Source organism: Pogona vitticeps, chromosome 2, assembly GCF_051106095.1.
Source record: "Pogona vitticeps strain Pit_001003342236 chromosome 2, PviZW2.1, whole genome shotgun sequence".
In the NCBI taxonomy this organism is placed as follows: domain Eukaryota; kingdom Metazoa; phylum Chordata; class Lepidosauria; order Squamata; family Agamidae; genus Pogona; species Pogona vitticeps.
In genome coordinates this window covers 135,292,853-135,316,570 of record NC_135784.1, presented here as the reverse complement: position 1 = coordinate 135,316,570, position 23,718 = coordinate 135,292,853, and the positions used below count along the sequence as shown (strand labels likewise).

Sequence of the window (23,718 nt, the reverse complement as noted above, 5' to 3'; positions counted from 1 at the left end):
TTTGTTTAACTAACTTTAATGATTAACTCGTTTTCAGCTTAAGGGTAGGGTGGGGGAAGGTATCGCCAAAGCTTAAATGCTGAGTGAACTTTGCAGTCAGTATTGCCTTTTTGTTATGCTGCCCAACATGGTACTTGCCAATAAGGCCTTTAAGGGTCTTTCCTCTGCCTCTACTATTGGCACTGAAGATTGCAAAAAAAGGGCCTGGCAAACAAAGGTTGAGTACCTTCTTCCTTCCTACTCTGTAATTTCGTCCCCTTAAAGCAGGTTGCAGCTGGGAACCTGGCCAAAATTCACTGCGTAAACTGACATGACTGATATAGTCGTCTGATTAACCTAATTCCTTCTCCTCTTGCCACCTCCCTGGCATGAGAGGGTTGAGGCTTAACTGGGAAGAGACTTCATTCCAGCTCTCTGAGAATGTGTGCCAACATACACTAGTTTTTGTGAGCAAAAAAGGGGCTGTCTAAGCTTGCGGCTGAATAACGGCAGTTCTTGCTGCCAAAGTCAAGAGGCTGTTCTGGAGGGTAGAGTTTGGTGAGCCAGGATAGTCTCTGTGGGCCACCAACATCCAGGGGGCAATTGCCCACCCTAGCTGTACGGTGTTCTCTTCCAGCTGCTCTTGGTGATGTAGGGTAGTCATAGGGACAGTCTGTGGGAACTGAATACAGCACTGACATTTGCAGAAGAGCCAAATTCAGTATTCTGTTTTGGTCTAGATGAATTCATAGTTGTCCACAAAGCAAATGTCCCTTTCTGGTTGTTTAAGAATGAATTGTGTGGTCTTCTCTTTTCAGCAGAATGATTGTGCTCCGACCACATCACTGTGATCTCCGGCATTTGGAACGAGTGCCCTAACACTACTGACTCTAGGTCCTCTATCTATGGGGAGAAGCACCTGTTGACCTCGGATTCAATTGTAGGGGCCAGGTTCTTGCTTGGCTATTCGGCTCCTGGCCCTCTTCTTCACTGTGCCTCACCCAAAGCCTTCGCCTCCTCTTCTTGAATGGTCAGCCTTGTCCAGAAGCTGAAACCGTTCCTTTGGCCTGTTTCCCTTCGTGCCTTTGGATGGGGTGGTCGGCAAGGGGGGGCACAATTCTTTATACATTTGCACAAATTCTTTCCTTGTTTTAAACAAAGGTTTCTACTGGAGTGGATTTAAATTATAAATATTACTGCCTTGGGAGCAGATTTTTTTTTAAATAAGTACTGTTACTGCTGATTAACATTATTTTTTTGTACATTTTTAAAAATCATGGGTGTTTAGAGGCATATTTTAGAAACATTTTTATATTAAAATAATCTTGGATGATATAATATATGTACCTTTTAGATCCCTGTGGCTGCTGAATCTTTTTTTGTTTATGAGGAAAAATCCATTTTCTGGGGGAGGGTTGTCTTTTTACAGTACTGTTATAGGTGGTTCGACAGACTTGGATAGAATCTTTTGTAGCTGTTCAAATCAGGGGAAATTAATCAAATTGAACTTGGTGTGTGGACGCTACATTGATATGTCTTGAAATAAATCAGTACCTTTATGGATTTTTTTTAAATGACCAAGAAGCTTTATGTTGCACTGCTGTGTTTTTGCATTCTCCTCAAATGTTTAGCAGACCTGCAAATACAAGAGACTTGACCTTCTTTCCTTAGGTATTTGTTGCGCTTTGGAGTTTGGCTGCTTTTCCATCTTACTCTGAAGGTTGTCTAAGGCATCTGCAAATGGCCGTACTAAAACGTTTCCTGTGTGCGTTGAGCTCTCTGCAAGATGAAACATGAGTGCAAAGACATCCACACACATAACCTCTCTCTTGCGGAATATGTGCTGTTGATTAAATTTTGGAAGTTACTTTCAGCCTAAGAGCTAAATGTAATTACTCAGTTGGAAAAACTGGGAGGCTGCACATCAAGTGGGGAGCAGGACCCAAAGAGAAGGTGGTAGAACCCAAAATGCCATGGTAGTGCCTTTTGGAATTGGACCAGTTCAGATTCACTTGATATACATGACATACCAGGAAAATCTGGGGCAGATCATTGCCTGCTCAGCCCTGGAAACTCAACTGGGGAAGTGGAACTGGTAAAACAACTCCTTAAATATCTTACTTGCCTTGAAAGCCCTATGAGGTTCGCTATAAGTCAGTTCTGACTGGATGGCACATAACATACGATTCTGAAGAGATGTAATGCTAGCTAATACACAAAATGTGGTCACAGCAGGTCTTCACGTCAGCATCTGGGTGGTGGTGGTGGTTAAACAGGAACAAATGTAAGAAATTTTGCATTTTGAGTGCTAGAATGGCTAAATGGTTTAAGAAAGGCAAAGCCAAGATTTAAATCAGCACCTAGACATAAAGCTTGCATACTCTGTCCTACCCTCGCCCCCACTTTCAGGTCTCTCTGGCTACCTCTGAGGATAAAATGAGGTAGAAGAACAGGGCACACGTGCTATCTTCTTGTTGAAACTGTGTGTGTGCGTGTGCGCACAGAAGCCATAAGCTGATGGGGGAAATTTTACTCTTTTTGAAATGTGCTGGAGGAGAGCTTTGTGGATACCTGTGATCGGGTTGTTTGTCAGAATCTGACAGTTCCTTATTTTTGGCGGGAAATGACAAGAGTGGAGTTTCTTCTAATAAACTTTTATTAACAAAATCAACAGGTTTTTCGATTATAACTTCTAAAGGATCTGCAGGTTCATTATCAGCTGGCAAGTCCGCCCACAACAAGGGCAACGTGTTTTCATAAGTGTCTCCCTTTACTGGAAGGGCTGACCGAAACATTCCTGATCCGTCAGGTTTTCTCATACATCCACTCCTTACTGCACAGATCGTCCTGCAGCAAGGATGACGTGACCACTCTCCAGGGGGGTGGGTTCTCGTGAGGTCGGGCTGTCCCTGGACGAATCACCCTCTTCCAGGGACCTCGTCCTTGCGGGTACACCAGGATTGTCCATTCCTCCGGCCCCAGTCCTTCAATTATTGGTTTTCCTTCTTTCACCTTCCTCTCGGTCTCTTCTGCGTTGCGGTTCTCTGCCCCTATCCCTTTTTGTGGGGTTTTGAGCACTCACAGCTCACTTTCCCATTTTATCCATTCATCTTCTAATAACACCACCTTTCTGGTGTCCCCCCCCCCCAGTCCTCTCCACCTTTTGAGGTCAGGAACACGTCCACCTCCCTTTTTCCTCCTTCCCCCCCCCACTCCTCCTCCTCCTCCTTTCCTGCCTTTAACCCTTTCATCTTTGTTAGGATTTCTTCTACCACCCTTTGTCCAATTTATCTTTCTTCTTCTCTAAAGATGTTTGAGGGGATGACTCACTCTCTTAACTTGTCTCCTCTTTTGCATCTTCCTTCTCACAATACCCTGGACTGCTAAAAAGATGAACAGGTGGGCCCTAGAACAACTCAAGCCTGAATTAACTCTGGAGGCAAAAAAAATGTTGAAACTGAGGCTGGTCCTCCTTTGGGCACATCCTGGGAAGGCAAGATTCTCCGGAAAATACAATCATCCTGGGATAGGTTAAAGGCAGCAGGAAAAGAGGAAGGCCAAATGTGAGACGCATAAACTCTCTAAAGGAACCCACAGGCTTGAGTCTTCAAGAGCTCAGCAAGGATGTTGAGAACAGGACATTTTGAAGATTGCTCATTAATAGGGTCACCATAAATCAAAGGATACTTGATGGCAGGTAACAATCAACAACAACAACTGATGAAACGGTGCCTGGTTCACTCAAGCTTACACTGTAATGAGCTTGTTAGTTGCATGGGTGACATGAGACCGTCTGCGGCAGCAAAAGCACAGATGCTGCTGTTGCCCCTCAGCAGGACACGCCATCAGCCAGCCAGTTCCATTTCGTACCACAGGAGGGAACATGTGAGTTCCCTGTAAGGCTTCTGCAAAGCCACTGGTTGCTGAACGTCGGGCATCTTCCCACCCTGCTTGCATTTGCCAAATAAATGGATGCTGGAATGACATAAACCTATGTGTGTGTGTATGTTCTTTATCTGCTCTCAACGCTCCTTGCATTACTGCTGAATATCATTAATCATAACAAATATCATAGCACCCTAAACTAACAGATGTATTGCAACATAAGCTTTTTAAGACTAAAGTCCACTTTGCCAATACGTAAGAGTGTTATTCTGAGTTGACAGGCATATCTATATATGGGTGCAGGGCATAAAAAAGGTGGGGTCTGAGCTTCATGGCAATAAAAAAGAAGTACAAATTGTGAGGATTTAATTGGAGCTTAAGTACAGTGGTGCCTCGCATAGTGAGGTTAATCTGTTCCGGATTAACCTTCGCTATGTGAAAACTTCGCTAAGCGGAAAGTAAAAAGCCAAAAAGGCACAAAACTCACCGTTTAGCGAAGTTTCCAGGGTCCGGCAGCCATTTTCGCGCCCTCGGTAAGCAAGGGGAGGGCGCGAAAACGCTGCGCGCGGCCATTTCGGGCGTCCGGCGGCCATTTTGGAGCCGCCAAACAGCTGGTTTTCGGGTGTCGCAAAGCGAAGATCGGTAAATGAGACGCTTACCGATCTTCGCTATGCGAGTTTTGCCCATTGGGGCCGACCCTATGCCTCCGCATTAGCAATCCCGGAAAAGGGATCGCTATGCGGATTCATCGCTATACAAGGCGCTCGTTAAGCGAGGCGCCACTGTATTAGCTAATATATTCTTGAAGGCTTTCACAGGCCGGGATCTGATGGTTGTTGTGGGTTTTTCGGGCTCTTTGGCCATGTTCTGAAGTTTATTCTTCCTAATGTTTCACCAGTCACTGTGGCCAGCATCTTCAGAGGACAGGAATCCGAACTCTTGTCTGTGCTCTAGTGCAGTTTGTTTGGATAGTTGAGTATAGCTGTGGAATCAGCTTTTCTCCTTCTCAGCAGATGAGTGATCACTGCACACAAAATACCAGCTAATGACACCCATCAATCACAGTAACAAATAATCTCTCCCTCTTATCACAACAATACACCCCCAGCAAAAAACACCCTGATCACCATATTCACCCATTTCCTGAAAAGGACAAAAACTGATTCCGCAGGTGTAAATACTGCACTCAACTATCCAAACAAAACTGCACCAGAGCAGAGAGTTCTGACTCCTGTCCTCTGAAGATGCCGGCCACAGAGACTGGCAAAACATTAGGAAGAACAACCTTCAGAACACAGCAGAAGAGCCTGAAAAACCCACAATAACCATTAGCTAATGTACTTATACTTCCACATATACAAAGTTTTAACAGACTGCTTAGGGGGGGAAAGAAAAGGCATATGAAGAAAAAGTCACATTTCTGGGAGAAACTATGTTATCACTATTTGTTCTGTCAGCACTGGATGATAAGCAGCACCTCTTTAATAAAGATCGACAGATGACTCAAAACAAACCATCATCTTCATCACCACACTTAATAGGTGTTTTACCCACTTACTACAGGAAGATCCAACAGCTGACCAGACCTGAAGGATGCATTCAGGGGCTAATGAAATATATTTGATGCTCTGCTTTCTAATAAGAAGGCAATCGAGATTACTCTCTCCCCCCCCCCCACTCTTCCAATGGGGCTCCTCTGAGAAAAGTAGCAGTGATGGCACCACTTTATTTAGAGGGTTTTCTTTTGGCTCACACTTAACCTATAAAGTTGCTATCTTAATTTTGTTTCTGTGCAGGCAGAAGTCTAGCAGGTCAAACACTGATAAATTGTAGCCCATAGCGTAGCATATACTGGTCCCCCCCCCCCTCCAAGGGAAGCATCTGCACTTCTTCCTTCAACAATGCTGGGGTTAGGGACAGTCTGTTTATTTCTTGTATTTCTACTGCTGCTCTAATATTTGGGATCTGTATCTCAGTTCAGCAACTTGGGCTAGTACAGAAGACAGTTAAGGAGGATACTTGTGGAGGTAGTCGTCGTTTAGTCGTGTCCGACTCTTCGTGACCCCATGGACCAGAGCACGCCAGGCCCTCCTATCTTCTACTGCCTCCCGGAGTTGTGTCAAATTCATGTTGGTTGCTTCGCAGACACTGTCCAGCCATCTCATCCTCGGTCGTCCCCTTCTCCTCTTGCCATCACACTTTCCCAACATCAGGGTCTTTTCCAGGAAGTCTTTTCTTCTCATTAGATGGCCAAAGTACTGGAGCCTCAGCTTCAGGATCTCTCCTTCCAGTGAGCACTCAGGGTTGATTTCCTTTAGAATTGATAGGTTTGTTCTCCTTGCAGTCCAGGAGATTCTCAAGAGTCTCCTCCAGCACCACAATTCAAAGGCATCAATTCTTCGGCGCTCTGCTTTCTTTATGGTCCAGCTCTCACTTCCATACATCACGACAGGAAAAACCATAGCTTTGACTATTCGGACTTTGTTTAGCAAGGTGATGTCTCTGCTTTTTAAGATGCTGTCAAGATTTGTCATCGCTTTCATCCCAAGAAGCAGGCGCCTTTTAATTTCGTGGCTGCTGTCTCCATCTGCAGTGATCATGGAGCCCAGGAAAATAAAATCTGTCACTGCCTCCATATCTTCCCCTTCTATTTCCCAGGAGGTGATGGGACCAGTGGCCGTGATCTTAGTTTTTTGATGTTGAGTTTCAGACCGTTTTTTGCACTCTCCTCTTTCACCCTCATTACAAGGTTCTTTAATTCCTCCTCACTTTCTGCCATCAGAGTGGTGTCATCTGCATATCGGATTACTTGTGGAGGTAGTAGTAAGGGAATATTTAGATAATACCAGCAGCAATAACTCTGTGAACTGCCTTGATTGTTTCCAGGTGTGGGAGGAGATCTTGTGGTGATCTTTAAAGCATTAACTCATTCGGGTTCCAGTTATTTGAAGGATTGCCTACAGCAGAAGAAACCTTGTTGTTTAGTCGTTAAGTCGTGTCCGGCTCTTCGTGACCCCATGGACCAGAGCATGCCAGGCCCTCCTGTCTTCCACTGCCTCCCAGAGTTGGGTCAAATTCATGTTGGTTGCTTCGATGACACTGTCCAACCATCTCACCCTCTGTCGTCCCCTTCTCCTCTTGCCTTCACACTTTCCTAACATCAAGGTCTTTTCCAGGGAGTCTTCTCATGAGATGCCCAAAATACTGGAGCCTCAGCTTCAGGACCTGTCCTTCCAGTGAGCACTCAGGGTTGATTTCTTTCATAATGGATAGGTTTGTTCTCCTGGCAGTCCAGAGGACTCTCAAGAATCTCCTCCAGCACCACAATTCAAAAGCATCAATTCTTCGGTGATCAGCTTTCTTTATGGTCCAGCTCTGACTTCCATACATCACTAATGGAAAAGCCATAGTTTTGACTATGCGGACCTTTGTTGGCAAGGTGATGTCTGTGCTTTTTAAGATGCTGTCTAGGTTTGCCATCGCTTTTCTCCCAAGAAGCAGGCATCTTTTAATTTCATGGCTGCTGTCACCATCTGCATTGATCACGGAGCCCAAGAAGGTAAAATCTGTCACTGCCTCCATATCTTCTCCTTCTATTTGCCATGAGGTGATGGAACTAGTGGCCATGATCTTAGTTTTTTTGATGTTGAGCTTCAGACAATTTTTTGTGCTCTCCTCTTTTACCCTTATTAAGAGATTCTTTATTTCCTCCTCACTTTCTGCCATCAGAGTGGTATCATCTGCATATCGGAGGTTGTTGATATTTCTTCCGTCAATCTTAATTCTGGTTTGGGATTCCTCCAGTCCAGCTTTCACATGATATATTCTGCATATAAGTTAAATAAGCAGGGAGATGATATACAGCTTTTTTTGTACTCCTTTCCCAATTTTGAACCAATCAGTTGTTCCATATCCAGTTCTAACTGTTGCTTCCTGTCCCACATATAGATTTCTCAGGAGACGGATAAAGTGGTCAGGCACTCCCATTTCTTTAAGAACTTGCCGTGGTCCACACAGTCAAAGGCTTTTGCATAGTCAATTAAGCAGAAGTAGATGTTTTTCTGGAACTCTCTGGCTTTCTCCGTAATCCAGTGCATGTTAGCAATTTGGTCTCTACTTCCTCTGCCCCTTGAAAATCCAGCTGGTACTTCTGGGAGTTCTGGGGCCACATACTGCTGAAGCCTGTCTTGGAGGATTTTGAGCATAACCTTGCTAGCGTGGGAAATAAGTGCAATTGTACGGTAGTTGGAGCATTCTTTGGCACTGCCCTTCTTCCAGATTGGGATGTAGACTGATCTCTTCCAGTCCTCTGGCCACTGCTGAGTTTTCCAAACTTTCTGGCATATTGAGTCTAGCACCGTAACAGCACCATCTTCTAAGATTTTAAATAGTTCAACTGGAATGCCATCACCTCCACTGGCCTTGTTGTTAGCCATGCTTTCTAAGGCTCACTTGACTTCGCTCTCCAGGATGTCTGGCTGAAGGCCAGGAACCACACTATCTGGATTGTCTGGGACATCCAGATCTTTCTAGTATAAGTATTCTGTGTTTCTTGCCACCTCTTCTTGATGTCTTCTACTTCTGTTAGGTCCCTCCCATTTTTGTCCTTTATCATATTCATCTTCGCACAAAATGTTCTTTTAATATCTCCAGTTTTCTTGAACAGATGTCTGTTTCTTCCCTTTCTATTGTTTTCTTCTATATCTTTGCACTATTCATTTAAGGCAGCCCTCTTGTCTCTCCTTGCTGTTCTTTGGAAGTCTGCATTCAATCCTCTGTATATTTCCCTATCTCCTTTGCATTTTGTTTCCCTTCTCTTCTCTGCTATTTGTAAGGCCTCTTTGGACAGTCATTTTGCTTTCTTGCATTTCCTTTTCTTTTGGATGGTTTTTGTTGCTGCCTCCTGTACAGTGTTACAGCCCTCAATCCATAGTTCTTCAGGCACTCTGTCCACCAAATCAAGTTCCTTAAATCTGTTCTTCTCCTTAAATCTGACTTCTCCATCTTTGGCTGCAGAGAATATAATCAATCTGATTTCGGTATTGCCCATCTGGTGATGTCCATGTGTAGTCGCCTCTTGTGTTGTTGGAAAAGAGTGTTTGTGATGACCAGCTTGTTCTCTTCACAAAACTCTATTAGCCTTTGCCCTGCTTCATTTTGAACTCCAAGGCCAAATTTACCTGTTGTTCCTTTTATCTCTTGACTCTCTACTTTAGCATTCCAATCCCCTATAATAAGAACATCTTTATTTGGTATCAGTTCTAGAAGGAGTTGTAAGTCTTCATATAATTGGTCAATTTCAGCCTCTTCAGCATCCATGGTTGGTGCATAAACTTGGATTACTGTGATGCTGAAAGGTCTGCCTTGGATTCGTATTGAAATCATTCTATATTTTTGAGATTGTATCCCAGTACAGCTTTTCCTGCTCTTTTGTTGACTATGAGGGCTACTCCATTCCTTCTACGGGATTCTTGCCCACAATAGTAGTTATGATAATCATCTGAGTTGAATTCACCCATTCCTGTCCATTTTAGTTCACTGATGCCCAGGATGTCAATGTTTATTCTTGCCATCTCCTGTTTGACCACATCCAGTTTACCAAGGTTCATAGATCTTACATTCCAGGTTCCTATGCAGTATTTTACTTTGCAGCATCAGTATTTCCTTTCATTTCCAGGCATGTCCACAGCTGAGTGTCCTTTCGGCTTTGGCCCAAGTACATCATTAGCTCTGGAGCTACTTGTACTTGTCCTCCGCTCTTCCTCAGTGGCATGTTGGATGCCTTTTGACCTGAGGGGCTCATCTTCCAGCGTCATATCTTTTAGTCTTTTGTTTCTGTCCATGAAGTTTTCTTGGCAAAGATACTGGAGTGGCTTGCCAGTTCCTGCTCCAGGTGGATCACATTTAGTCAGAACTCTCCACTAGAAACCTACCTGAGCCATAAAGCTTTATGGCTCAGCTTTATGGCTCAGGTAGAAATCTATCTGAGCCATAAAGCTGACTTTTGAGATCCTGCTTGCAAGTCCACTGTCAAGGTCCGTCTTCACAATTCTCCCATCGTATATACATTTATTTCAAACTGTTTATCTATTAAAACTGTTACAAATTGAGATTTAAGTTACTATAAAGTTTTTAGATTAAAACAAAAAAATTAATAAAAAAGGTGAAGAGAGATGGCTGTTAACCACTAACAATTAGTTACACTTGCCTGCAAATCCCATTTTCTCACCTAGAAGCTTACTCTCCAAGAACATATAGGCAGTGATGTATAAGAATTACTCCACAGTGATGGAAAGGCACTCTGCATGTACCTCAGAGGAACGTCTGTTCCATCCAACACACGACAGTACAATTCCCCCCCCCCCCCCCATAGTGAGTTGTTGCACTTTAAATCTTACTGGACACTTTGCCTTCTTCAGTCCTTTGACCCTGATTTCAGATGATGAGGTGAGGATAAGGCCTTGAGTGACTCGCTAGTGAAAAGGGTTTCTGCACATAATCAGAAGCTCACACTAACAAACATAGGCACCTTTCTTAACAACATGGCTTACAATGTTCTTGAAAAAGGAACTGGTTGACTAAAATCAGCTCAGTCCTCAAGTACATTCCCTGCAAAAGCAGGATAAATATACTGGCTGAAATCCTATTGCACAGTTTTATGCCTGCAGTCGCTTTTTGAAAATCAAATGTTTCCAATCCTGCTCCCCCCCCCAAAGTTTAGAGGCTCCCACAAACTCCCCTTCATTGTGGAGAAGCCACTGGGTATCACAAGATGGCAAGGGGGGGGGGATGGAATCTTTAATTTCCAAAAATCATCATTGCTGGTCTTTAATTTCCTGTATCTCTCCCCCTCCCACATTCTGTGGTTCTCCAACAGCTTTCCCATAATGTCAGTAGCCTTACACAGCAAAAAGTTGTGTAATAGGATTTCTGCCATATATTTTTTTATCTAGTTTAACTTGTCATTGATCATATTAAAGGGAAAAGTAAGAAATGAGCTAAGGGAGACAATTATAAAACCAAGCCCATGATGAGCTTGGTCCAATAGGGCTCAGTTGGTTTATTCCATTTATATCCCATAATGGGAGCCAAGTTGACTTTAAACATGATTTTGCAACATGGTTTTAGATAAACAGCAGGAGCAGCTCTTTGGCTGACTTATCACCTCCCAACCTCTCTCCGTTGCAGGCCATTTGCACTGAATTCTGCTTGCACCTTTCAGACCCAGTTCTCCCATCTATAAAACAACTGTATGCTGGAAGGTCAACGAGGGAGCTGCTCTGGGCCCATCCCATCTCACAGGTACAGGTCTATCCTGGACGAATAAAGGCTTTGCTTTGTATTGTGGATGGGAGAACATACTTTCCTGAAAGAAGAGGAGGGAAAACAGGAAGGGCTTGCTGAAAATGTTGAAAATCCCCAGTTCTGGAAAGGACTGGGGTCCTTGTTTAAAACACATGAAATAGGAGAATGGCAGCAGACAGGAAAGCAACAAAGAAACATGTGGCACCTTAAAGACTAACAAGTTTCATTGGCCATGAGCTTCCATGGACTGTAACCCATTTCACCAGTAGTCTCTGGATGTTTGTGCCAAATAAAACTTATGGAAACTGGCCATTTAACTTACAGTCTACAGAAGATGCAGGTGGTGGCAGAGGAAAATCTTTCCAAGTAACAATGTACTGTTGTTAGCTGTCTCTGCTGCAAGTACAGTGGTGCCCTGCTGGATGAATACCCCGCTTGACGATGAATCCACTTAACGCTGAAGTTTTTGCAATCGCTTTTGCGATTGCAAAATGATGTTTAGATGGGGGAATTTTGCTTAACATTGATTCAGGTCCCTGTTTCAGGAACCAATGTTTCGCTTTACGACAATCAGCAAACAGCTGATTGTCGGGTTTCAAAATGGCTCCCCGCTGTGTTAGGGACTGATTCCTCGCATTACAGGCACCAGAAAATGGCCACCGTATAGAGGATCTTCACTGGACAAGTAGGTATTTCACCCATTGGAAGGCACTGAACCATTTTCAACGCGTTTCAATGGGTTTTTTATTTCGCTTGACGATGTTTTCATTCTGCAGCAATTTTGCTGGAATGAATTAACGTCGTCAAGCGAGGCACCACTGTATTTGGAGTGGTTTGGTCTTGAATGGGCCATTGAGATACATTAGCTTGTGCTTGTGCAGACTTGTGCCTGGTGGTGATTAAAACCAGCAGAATGTTATTGATGGGGCTCACCATCACAGCCTGCATTCTGGGGTTCTCCTTAGAGCTCTGGAGACTGCCATGATGAGCCTCTTCATTTCAACATCTGCAATTCATTTAGGATGCTCTTTTTTGGATAGTTGTGAGATATTTGTTTGCAGGATTTTTTTTAAAATTAGGAAGCCAAAACTAGATTCACAATCAATACACAGACACCACTGTGTAAGTCATACTAAAATTGGGTGTTGAACAACAGCACCGTTGGCTTCCAGTTCAGAAGAGACTCTGCAATTTCCTCTGAGTTGACTTTATCTCAAAGCATCTGCTGCTGCAGACAGAATGAACAAACAACACTGTGCCTTTGACGTTGCTAAAAACTCTTTAATGAAAAAAATTTAGAACATGGTTTATTTTAAAAATACAGAAATAGCATTTTATTAAGCTTCTCTGTCGGTCTGAGGTTAATAATACAAATATTATCAGGATTTTTTAAAAAAACGCTTTGGCGCTGGCCACTCTTCATCAATTGCCAATGTTACAGCACGTATCCTAGAGGCACCAGGTCTTGGTGTATCGCTTCTTTGGTGGGAGGCAGCTAATGTGAGGAAAGCCCATGTATTCTTGGGTTGCTATCACAGGGCGAGGGAGGGGAGGGCTTCTCTCCTGATTCAAGTGCTGAGGTTGCTTTTGATTTATCTCGGCAGGTTGAGGGCAAGTGGAAGCTTCTGTGTCTCCAGAAGGCGATGGGCCTTCTGCCGGTGGGTGACTGGGACTGTGTTGCTTTGGCTCGGGACTGTGATGCACGGATTCTTCCTCAGGAGGGTTGGCTGGAGGACTCATCTTCATGGTATTTCCCAGGGGGGCAGCGCTTCTTGCACTCTCCTCAGGTAGATGGGGGTCTTGCTTTTTCTGCACCTCCAGGTGCATCTTCTTATTAGGTGGCAGCAGCCTTGGCCTCTTCCTCGCTGGGGACTCAAGCAATAAATCTGAAACACAGATTTTGAGGAATTCTTCTTTGTCACTTTTTTCTGGAGGACTACAGGAGGCAGCTGAAGGCAACTGGTGGGAGCCAGGCTCCATTGCCTCAGAGCTTGCATCAAGTTGACTGTGGGGAGAAGCTGGCATGGCCAGGAAGTAAACAGCATTTTCACTGGCATCCAGAGAGTTCCTTGTAAGTAAATGTGACTGGTGCTTTTCATCCTGGATCCCCTTTGTCTGGATTGGGATGCCAGTAGCTGTCTGACCCTCTGGAACTTGAGAAGACACAATGGGACATTTCTGGAACTCCGGTTTCTCATTCCATGCCTGAAGAAACTTCTCCCTGCTGGATTTTGGCCTTTCGGTGTCATTCAGATGCACAGTTGTCGTCTCTTTCATGGCTTCTATTTCTGTGTAAGCATCTGAAATTCAAACAAGAGGGAAGAAACATTAATGTGAAGAAATTTATTGTATATAGAGAAGTTTATGAAGCAGTGATACATTTCTGGTACCTTTTCTCCTATGGGTCTCTAATTGGCCTACAGGAATAGCAGTGGTGTTGCTAGGCAACTACACATTCTAGATCCCACAAGTCTCAAGCAAACTTCTTAGGCCAAGCTATGACAGCTACATAGTTCAGCCAGAGAGAGCATGCTTTCCAAAGTGACAGGCTTGAACAGATGCTGCTGCATTGATGTACGAATCACATAAATGCATGCACTGCGTGTGTATGGTCTTAATCTGAACGGACAATTTATGTTTGTCACCAGTAGCGGTTTTTAAACTGCCATAGGATAATGGTCCGAATATCGCAGCTACCAACATGTCTTGGAGCTGTCTCTTAAAATGGTCAACTTATCTTCAGACCACTGGGTGAAGTTCAGCCCCAGAATCTGTGTGCCCCAGATGGAAAACCCTTGAAGAAAACAGACCTAAACTGTTAACAATACAGAGTCTGCTAAGTTCCCATGCCTGAGGTGCTTCAATATGTAATGAAACAAAGGAGGATTGCTGATGTGTTGCCTACTGGCCTTAGGAAAGAATGATAGAATTCTGAAGGAGCAACTGAGGAGAACCTGGGCATTCTGGCGCTCATGCTTAAAATCCGTAGCTCTAAGGTGGGTGTGTTTTTAAAGCAGGTTCTGAAATAAAAGTATCACTTTAAAATTTTTGGTTAATCTTAACAAAAGCGGTTTTGAATGGAAGGTCTGTCTATTGTCATGGAAGGCTGCAGAATTTAATGCTTAGAAAAGGGGTGGGCAACTGGTGGTGCTGGGTTACAGCTCCCATCAGAACTAGTCAGCACAAGCAGTGATAAAGGGATGGTGGGAGTTGCAGTCCAACCTTTGTAGGGGCATGAGTTGCCCACCCATGAATTATAGTAAGTGCTTTGCTTGCTTTTTTTTATCATGTCACCTTAGGTCCCCAGTTTTGAAAGGGATCTATTCCTTTGCATTTTACAAGTCTATAGGTATTTATTTGGGAATAAGTCATGCTGAATTCAGTTGCCCTTATTGTTCTAGAAGCACTTACACACTTAAATCAATTGTTATGTATTTTATGTATTTATTAGATATATACCCCCTTTTACCTCAGAGTGGGAGTCAATATGTAATACTGATTAAGAAGTACAGCTAAAACACCAAACAAAGTCAAATATTAAAACAGAATTACAGGCCTAACTTAAAACAGCTTGAAACTATGAAAAACACAACTTAAAAACATATCACTAGGGGAGAATATAAGTCATTCCCATGTTATTGATCTTTCTTACTAAACTTTGCTTCTCTTCTCAAGCCTCTTTACAGTATTTACTTATCACTAGGGAAAATGAATGAATAAAAAAGTCATTTTCCCCTCTGCCACTGAGGGTACTTTATTTTTAAAATAATCCATTTGTATTGGTTCAGACAGTGTGATTGCTTGAATCTATGTAGATAGGTGTGTGTTGGTGGTTGATGCAACAGTGTGGTGGCTGGCATAGGGCAAAACCCACTTATTTGGTTTTAAAACAGCTCGGTGCCAGGGCTGTTGCAACTAAGGGTACCTAGACGTCTCTGAAAAAGGCCTGGAGGAACTGAGATGAGATAATTGCCATGCAACCGGTGTTTAGAACTTATTAGGTAGTTCCTTGTAACTATGTCTCCTGCAGGGCTACAAATGAGCTAGATAAGAAGCTACAAAGAAAGCTGTCAATCAACTTCCTCCTCTGTCCTCCTGTGGCCACTAAATGCAAGCCGACTCAGAAAACCCGACTTGTCCAGTGTGAATTCACATTTCCCTGGTTGCGTAATCACATACTCAGATAACAAGGAGGGGAATGTGAAATGCAGAAGATGGTCCCCCTTCACACTAGTAGCATTAACTGTTTTTACAGCTGAACAGAAAGAAGATAATTTCCAAACCAGCCATCCTAATCATGCTTCTCCTGATGTAATCAAGAAGGAAACAAAAAAGGAGTTACACGTAGCCTGACTATTGCTAGCAAACCTTTGTTGCTTAACTCTGTAATGTCAGCTTCTTAATTCCAATGCTCTGCCCACATATCACCTTAACTGAACTCTTGACCTTGTGTACAGCAACCTATGTTTGTGGGGAGGGGGGGAGAAAGAGACAAGGCTTCCATGACAAGAGGGCTCACTCTTCCAGCTTCAAAGTTGCTGACAATTAGGCAACAAAGAGCCAGTGAAATATTAAAAGGGAGCAGTTTTTCCGACCTGTGTTGCTTAATTGCTTCGGGTTTCACTTTCTAGATATGAATATTTCACCAAGCTGCCTCAGGTTTCCTTTGGGGAACAGGAGATTGGATACTTTTTTTGTAAGAGTAAGATTGTTACCATGAGTTGAGAGGCATACTGGGGAGGGAATCAAAACTTTTGCTATTACTTTAGAAGATGGTTTGATCAACAGTTGGTGAAAGAAAACAATTATTAACCATAGTTGTGTGTTTAACCTTTTGGCATTGAATATACAAGCTAAGTGGATGGGAGAGGATGCTGGGGTCAACATGCTAACAAAATGAAGGCTCCTCTGGTTTAGACAACCATCTACCAAGCTCTTAACATTTATTGTGGGTTGAAATAAACTGAGGTAAAAACCATAAATCTATTTAACAGCTGTTCTCAGTTAAATAACACCTACTTCCATGTGTTCCCTCAAAAATGTAGGTACAGTATTCCTCTTATGCGGATTCATGAACCAGAGAGGATGGGTAAGGAAGAAACTTCAGTAAAGCCATTGGTTATCTGCAAATCTAAATAACCCAATTAATGAAGTTGAAAGTGTGCCCTCCAGAGATTGCTGGACTGTAACTCTTCTTGATAATTGATCACTCACTACACTAAAGTGCTGATGGGAACATTAGGTTAGTGCCACTGAGAGTAACACGAAATGGCCACCCCTACAGAAATCAATTCATGGGTACCATATGTTCCTGAGTTAAGCAAGAGTTTTCCTGATCTTTCATGTCTACCTTTTCTTCCCCCACCCATCTCTACCATCTGTTAACCAAACAGAATCACAATTTAATCTGCAATACATGCCCCCGTTTTTATGATACACAGCTGTCTTACCACTTTTTCTTCCTTCTGTCTATTCACTTGTGTGTCTAGTGGTTCTTAACCTTGGGTTACTCAGGTGTTTTTGGACTGCAGCTCCCAGAAGCCTTCACCACCAGCTGTGCTGGCCGGGGTTTCTGGGAGATGCAGTTCAAAAACACCTGAATAACCCAAGGTCAAGAACCACTGTATCTAAACCACACAACAGGATCCACCAGATGTGTCTAACATATGCCAATTAAGAATAGAGTATTTAAAAAAACTGAACAGATAAAGCTACTGTGTGATAGAAACTTGATATGATTTATCTCTACCAGTGTGAAAACAGGGGAAACATCTATGTATGGGGGGGGGGGGAGAGCTTGCAAAAACTATCTGGGGGGTAGGAGCGCTTTGTCCGTCCCTGCTTTACCAGGGCCAACCACCATGACACAGTTTTTGCTTTTATTATATAAGGCAGTAGGAGAGAGCAGCAGCACTGCACAGGTGAAAAAGAGGACAAAACACCAAAAAGAGAGCCCATTATCTCCATTTCCGCCGCTGCCGCAAAGGTGAACTGCCTCTCCCAGTCTCCTGAAACGGACTTAAAAGGGAAGAGCGGAGATGGTGGCTCCCAGTCATCTAGAAAGAAGGAGGAGGAGTAAGCAGGGCTTCCAACAACTGCGGCCCTGGCCCCTTTGCGGAGGCGGTAGTAGTAGTGGTGGTAGGGAGAGCAGAAGCCGGTGGCCTTTTGCGATGCATTCCTATGAAATCGATTTCACGTGCAAACCTCAGCCTGTGTTTGGGAGAGCAAGCGCGCGCGCGCACGCACGCACACACACTTTCCTCTATTTAAAAAAAAATCGGTGCAAACACAAAACTACCCAAGAAGAACTGATGACAACCCTCCTTCAAATACGGGTGGGTGAATGAGCTGCAAGAGAAGCAATCTACCTCAAAGGCGTAGGAAAGAAGCGGGAAAGCTCCGACTTCTTGATATGATGACGTTGTCCGGTTCAGTTATTTTTTTCCCCAGAGGATCCTTAGAAAAGAGGAAGAACTGCCCAATCTCCGGAGCACATCTTCGTTTGAAGATGTAAAAAGCCAGCGACTCTCGCACTGCTGTGTGTGTATTTATTTATGTCCGAACAGCTAAAGTAGCCCGTGTGATCCATCCGTAGGAATAAAGTTGCGCATTAGGCAACCCCCTTTTCATTATGACAAAAGTTACAAACAATGGCAGCAACCGGCACGACGTCTGGACCGTTTCGCGTGTAGGAAAATGAGATGAAAGAACGGCCTCTCTCTTCTACACGGTTCCTAACCTGTTGCTCCAGGAGCCGCTAGGGCCAGGGAGGAGAGCCTACAAAATAATCTTATCTTCCTGACCCAACCGGCTCTACCGACTTCCCGCCTATCCTGGCATAACATGCACCACGAAACCTCATTTTTAGGTGGGACCAATGCCGACTTTTCCAGGTGTTTGGGGTCTCTCTCTTTCTCCCCTCCCGCACGCCAAATCGGATCCAGTGCCTGTGAAATTGCAAGACGTACAATGTATTTCAGACCGACGTGGCGCGGGCCCCATCTTTTTCAGAGAGACGGCGGCCCTCAAAGGCGGCGGCAGCGGGGGGGGGGGCAGGAGCGAGCAGGTCGAGGTGAGCAACATCGACAGCAGCAAAGGTCGCCCTCGGCGGGAGAGAGGCCAGACAGAGAGACTCTCCAACCCCACCCCACCCTCCAGCCCCTGACAAAACCGATCTCATGAGACAGCTCGTTCTCGTACATTCGAGCCCTCTCTCCACCGATTCAGATGCGAAACGTCTGGATTATTATTATTATTATTTCTTTAAAGGGGCGTTGAGGCCCACCGAAGCCCACCTTTGGGAACGGAAGTCAAGGGAAAAGATGGGTGCCCGTTTCGAAGCCCCCGAGGCGCTGTTTGTCTTTGGACGGAGCACCAAGCAGCAAACCACGCGGCCATAAAGAAGGGCACCCCCACGTGCATAACAATAAGACAACCGTGGAAAAGCGACCTAGCCTGTCTTCTTCTCTGCCGCCGCCCCTTAGTCCACAGCTGGTTGGAAAAGGAGAGGGGACTGGAAAAGGGCAGGGTTGCTTGTTTTTTCATCCCAGGCGACCCCCTCCGCTGCCTTTGCCCCCCGGGCGGAAGCCGGCTAAGGCATTTCGGCTGGACCCGCCCGGGATGGGATTAGGGTAGAGAAAAGGCTTGTTTCGGGAAAACGTCGCCATGTTGGCCCTTATCTTAACGACCTGGGTGGAGGAGCCCGAGGGGTGGGGGTGCCGCCCTCGCCTCGCAGGAGTCCTTCTCGACCCTCTCATTCGCGTGACCCCCAACAAACGAGCAGGAATTGGGGCCGGCGGGCTAGCGCTCAAAAGGCCCAAGAGTTGTGGGCGAGAGAAAATGGCCGTGTAGCGGTTGGGGAACGGAGGGATGTGTGTGGAAAGAGTCTGACCGACCCGAGGCCCTTACAGGCACACGCACACACGCCGTCCATGGCCGTGAAGCGGCATGGAGGACCTCAGGCCGGCCGGCCTGCCTTCCTCAGCCCGACCTGCGTCACGGCGTTTCACCGCCGCCGCCCCCCAGGAAAGAGAGGGGAAAAAAGAGAGGCGTCTGTTGCTTTAAGCTTGTTGTGGGAAAGGTGGAAGGCCAGGCTTCTTGGCCACCATGTCGCTTACGCGGCAGAGGGGACGCCTAGTAGGGTGAGCTCCAAAAGCCGCCCTTTTCGTCGGCTCCATCTCGTGCCAGCAAACCAAACCCTACACGAGGGCCGAGGAAATCTGCCTTCTCCCTCCCCGCCCCACAAGAACGGATTGTTGACCCGGTCCCGGGCCTCTCCCCCGCCGCCTTCGTTGCCCCGCTCTACGGCCCAGCTACAAAGTTATCGGGCCAAGGAGAAAAGCCACAAACCGGCCTTTTTGCAAAAGGCGGGAAGGAGAGAGGCACACATTTGCTCTTCGGCGGCGGGAACTTTCCTTTCCCGCTCCCGGTTCCCGGTCTACTTCCATTCACAAACCAAAATTAATAAGGCGCCACCCTGGATTGGCTGCCAGGGCTTGATATCTTCCAGAAACAAGCTCTGGAGGCAACGGTCTCCCCGCTCCAGTTCGTCCTCGGGTGTAAATGAAAGACGAGGGCCTATTCGCCCTCGCCAAGCAGTTCAAATTTCGTCTTCCCGCCCTCTACCTATCGAGCAACCCGCCCATCTTCGGGACGTTTCGCTCCTGTGTTACAGTATTTAGCTACTTAACCCATGAACAAGGCAAGTCATATCTTGCTGTGCAAATATATCCTCAACCTCCTCCCAATGAATGCCACTTACCCATTGTCCTAGGGAAAATCGGATATTGCACTCTTGCTGGGGAGTCCTTGGGGTCCAGCGTCGTTTTTGCCTTCCCGCGGGTAAATCTGTAGTAATCTCTGTCGCTGGCCCTCTCGCCTTTATATACAGGGGCGTTCCAGCCCATCGTAGGTCGAAACACAAGATTCCTGCTTAAACTGTAAGATTCGCGTTAATTGGTTATTTAGTTGCCTCACGTGCTAGTTGCTCTGGGCAGAAATCGACCTTGAAGTTACTTACCTGGAATTCATATGCAGATTTTTTCAAAGAGGTATCCCTGGCAGTCGCTATGCAGATTTTGACGTTATCACATTTGGGCGGATTAGGGAAACTGGATGTAGGGGCAGAAAGTCGTCAGGAATTTATTCTTGCACCCTAGTAACCTAATACCTCTAGGTCAGTTTTCCCTGCCTCACTTTTTCCCTTCCTTTTTGTCGCTAAAACTACTACACACATCAATAACTGTAAATTTCTGTCATCCACAACTTTCTTGAAGTTCTTTCCATTATGTATATTAGAAGCACAGCCTTTGACTATGTGAATCATGAGAAACTAGTTGTTGTTCTGAAAGAAATGGCTGTGCCTTAGCACTTGAGTGTCCTTGATGTCTAATTTGTATTTTGGACAAGAAGCTACCATTAGGACAAAATGGTTTCCTTTAGGCAAACATGTCGAACAAGGGTGCATTTTATCCCTCTTTTTGTTCAGTCTGTATGGAAAACCTATCATATGGAAAACTGCACTAGATTCAGATGGAGTGAAAATTGGTGGAACAAACATCAATAATTTGATCCACAAGACATGAAGATGATGGCTGAAAGCAGCAATGACTTGGAATGAATGACTTTTAGTCAAAGAAAAACATACCAAAGCAGGATTTTAGTTGAACATGACAAAGAACTACACAGCTTTAATGTCGACGATGAAAAAAATTGAAATAGTGAATGATTTTGTATAGCTTAGTTCAATCATCAATTGGGGTTTCAAGCCAAGAAATTGGAAGAAGATTGAGACTTGGGAAGGCAGCAATGAAGGAAATGCAAAAGATAATCAAATGTAAGGATGTGTCAGTGGAGACCATGACTAAGATCATCCACACTTTTGTATTTCTGATCATGTATGGGTATGAAAGCTGGACAGTAAAAAGGTGGACAGGGAAAAAAATTGATTTGTTTGAAAAAGATGAACAAATGGATCTTAGATGAAATGAAACCTGAACTACGGCATTCCTGGAGGCAAAGCTGTTGAAACTGAGCCCGTCCCACTTTGGGCACACCATGAAAAGGCAGGGTTCTCTGGAAAAGGTAATAATGCTGGGAAAAGTTGAAAGTAGCAGAAAAAGGGGAAGACCAAATATGAGATGGATTGACTCCCTAAATCAACCCACAGGCTTGAGTTTGCAAGATCTGAGCAGGGCTGCTGAGGACAAGTCATTTCGGTGACCTTTTATTCATAGCATCACCTTAAGTTAGAGTCAACTTGGTGGCATGTAACAATAACAACGAGACCAAGCTAGAGGTAGGTCACATCAGGTCTACTGGAGAATTTTGCCCTTTTTGATGGGGGCATCATTTGGATTTTTACTTTTTATCCCTTGCTTATTGGGACTTTCTTTGCCTTACTTCCTGTAACTATTACTACTCCTTTCTCGTGTCTGCATCTACCTGTTATATATGCATCTGAAAATACTAACTGAACATAAGGTTTCATGCAGTTGGCAGTTCACTGAAGCTTGTCCCAAAATAAGTTAATTAATTTTAAAGGTGCTGCAAGATTTTTTCTTCTTCTTTTAAGTGATAGATGACCAATTTGAAATCCAAATATAGTATTCACTCAAAGTTACTAATTCACACTTTAATCTCAGTAACCACCGTGGATTTTTTCAGAGCCACATCTTTTGCTGTTCTGCCTGAATCTGGCACATCCTCTATATTCAAGCATTGGTTTTCCCCAATGCCACTGCTCACCATCTGCTGCCATTCTAAGTTGAAAAGTTCAACTGTGCCATTGGGAATCTTGAATTATTGATACCAGCTTTCCTCCCTGTTCCATCCTGTATCACAAGCATCTTTGTTCAATCCATGTTTGTGACTTAAAGTGCTTGGAGTTACCAGAATGATACTCTTCTGTAGATATTGGGAACACAAGGAACATCCGTCACAAGATTTTCATCGGTAGGACTGTAACTTCTACTGTGATATTCTGTAGTCAGGAAAAAAAAGAGGCTGGTAAGTTGGGATAAGAATATCAAGCACATTCATGATGAAGTTGGGCTGATTTTGGCATGGAAAAAGGGGAATGCAGTCTTAAAGTGAAGGCTGTCTTTGAAATATGAAAAGCAGACATTATATTTTACAGATTAATTAACATTCTGAACATTATTGGTGTGTTGGCCCCAAGCTGTAAGAGATCTAAGAAAACATAATATATTTTATTTGATGAACTTTCATTAATGTAGGATTAGAAAAGTGGTTTAGGTACAAGACAAAACTGAAGCAGGGTTTGGTTGTTAAAATTTCCATAATCTTCTGTGTTGCAGAAATAATTTTATTTGCAGGTGAAAATCTTCAAAGATAGTCAAAAGCCCCCACATTGCAGGCTTCCTAAGATATGTCAATCTTCTTCTGTAATTTTTAATTGCTTACTTTATAATTATTTTACAAATAGTGTTTGAGACTGATGCATTCCATATATGAACAAAAGCAAAAGTGTCTTTCATATATGTCCATAAATTCCCACTAAAATAAAGTATCATAGTAATAATAAAATCCATACTAAATCTATCCCTCTCCCAAATGTTCTAGTCTAAATTCTCTCCCCGGGTACTGTATATTCTGTGCTATAAACTCTCCCCCGTAGTCAACTTTCCCATACAGTACTTGCTAATAGCTGTCATGCTGGGTTAGAACTGGATACATTGTCTCTGTATCTCCTCTGTTCTGCAGAGTGCAACATTCCCACTTCTCCATTCATTGATACAGTACTTTCCTGTTTCCATCTTATCCTTGTGGGTGATTTCCATTACAGTGGGGTCTTGACTTGAGAACTTAATCCGTATTGGAATGCGGTTCTCAAGTCAAAAAGTCTGATGGGAGAACATGGGAGGACACTTATACAATCTTAGTGATCATTTCCCATAGTTTATTGTATTGAGATTAGGATGCAGGTGCAATTCTCAGTTCACACTATCTTTTTTAACACACATTGAAACTGACATTTTGGATTTGTGTGTGCGCAAAATTGTTTTCTATTATCTTTATTATTTGCTTCATTTATTTCCAGTCCTTCCAGCATACAGCTCAGGGCAGGGCAGCCATTTAACTCAAGAATAGTGGTTGGGGTTTGAGAGGTTTTTTTTTCTCTTTCTTTCTTGCAGTTTCTCTTGGAAAAGGAAGAAAATTGAGATGGGGGGGAACTGTCACACTTCAGTCTAACCCTTCTCTGTATGGGGTTTACTTATAATGCCACGACAATGCTTGAGCAGCCTCCTAACTATAATGTTCTTACTGCTGTGGAACACCTACCTGGTGTGCCGTGCAGCTGGAAAAGGGAATCTTTGGCCCTCCAGATGCTTTGTCCTACAACTCCTGTTAGCCCCAACCACTATTGCCAGTGGTAAGAAATTGTGGAGTTACTGATACCATGCATCATAGACTTTTGCCAGTGCCCACCTTCCTTTTTTCCTCTTGTTCATAGAATCATTGAATAATGGAGTTGAAAGGGGCCTATAAGGCCATCATGCTGCACATTGCAGGAATCCTAATTAAAGT

At 44.1% G+C, this 23,718-nt stretch overlaps 2 protein-coding genes across 3 annotated transcripts in view; one reads left to right on the top strand and one right to left on the bottom strand.

The window, feature by feature from the left end:
- The window catches only part of LLGL2 (LLGL scribble cell polarity complex component 2), a 74,727-nt gene extending 73,174 nt beyond the window's left edge, over positions 1-1,553 (top strand). The window contains exon 26 of the mRNA XM_078386035.1: positions 798-1,553. Within this exon, the coding sequence (XP_078242161.1) occupies positions 798-805 (8 nt within the window). The 3' untranslated portion in view covers positions 806-1,553. The remainder of the gene's footprint in view (positions 1-797) is intronic.
- A 7,131-nt stretch (positions 1,554-8,684) lies between these two features.
- Positions 8,685-22,872, bottom strand: LOC110085194 (uncharacterized). 2 transcript variants are annotated; one of them, XM_020805115.3, is made up of 2 exons: positions 19,931-22,872; positions 8,685-13,469 (listed from the first exon to the last, which is right to left on the bottom strand). In XM_020805115.3, exons 1-2 carry the CDS (start codon positions 20,073-20,075, stop codon positions 12,619-12,621), a joined length of 996 nt encoding a protein of 331 aa, XP_020660774.3. In that variant the 5' UTR covers positions 20,076-22,872; the 3' UTR covers positions 8,685-12,618. The 2 variants fall into 2 exon arrangements, with proteins under 2 accessions (XP_020660774.3, XP_072846645.2); XM_072990544.2 differs by lacking the exon at positions 19,931-22,872 and adding an exon at positions 18,465-18,572.
- Positions 22,873-23,718: the final 846 nt, after the last annotated feature.

What these genes read in the sequence shown, in the direction of transcription:
- LOC110085194 (XM_020805115.3), bottom strand. Translation starts at nt 20,075, where the DNA reads ATGGGCTGGAACGCCCCTGTATATAAAGGCGAGAGGGCCAGCGACAGA. An exon ending in GATTTTCCCTAGGACAATGG is followed by an intron (nt 13,470 to 19,930) that starts GTAAGTGGCATT and finishes TTTGAATTTCAG; the next exon opens with ATGCTTACACAGAAATAGAA.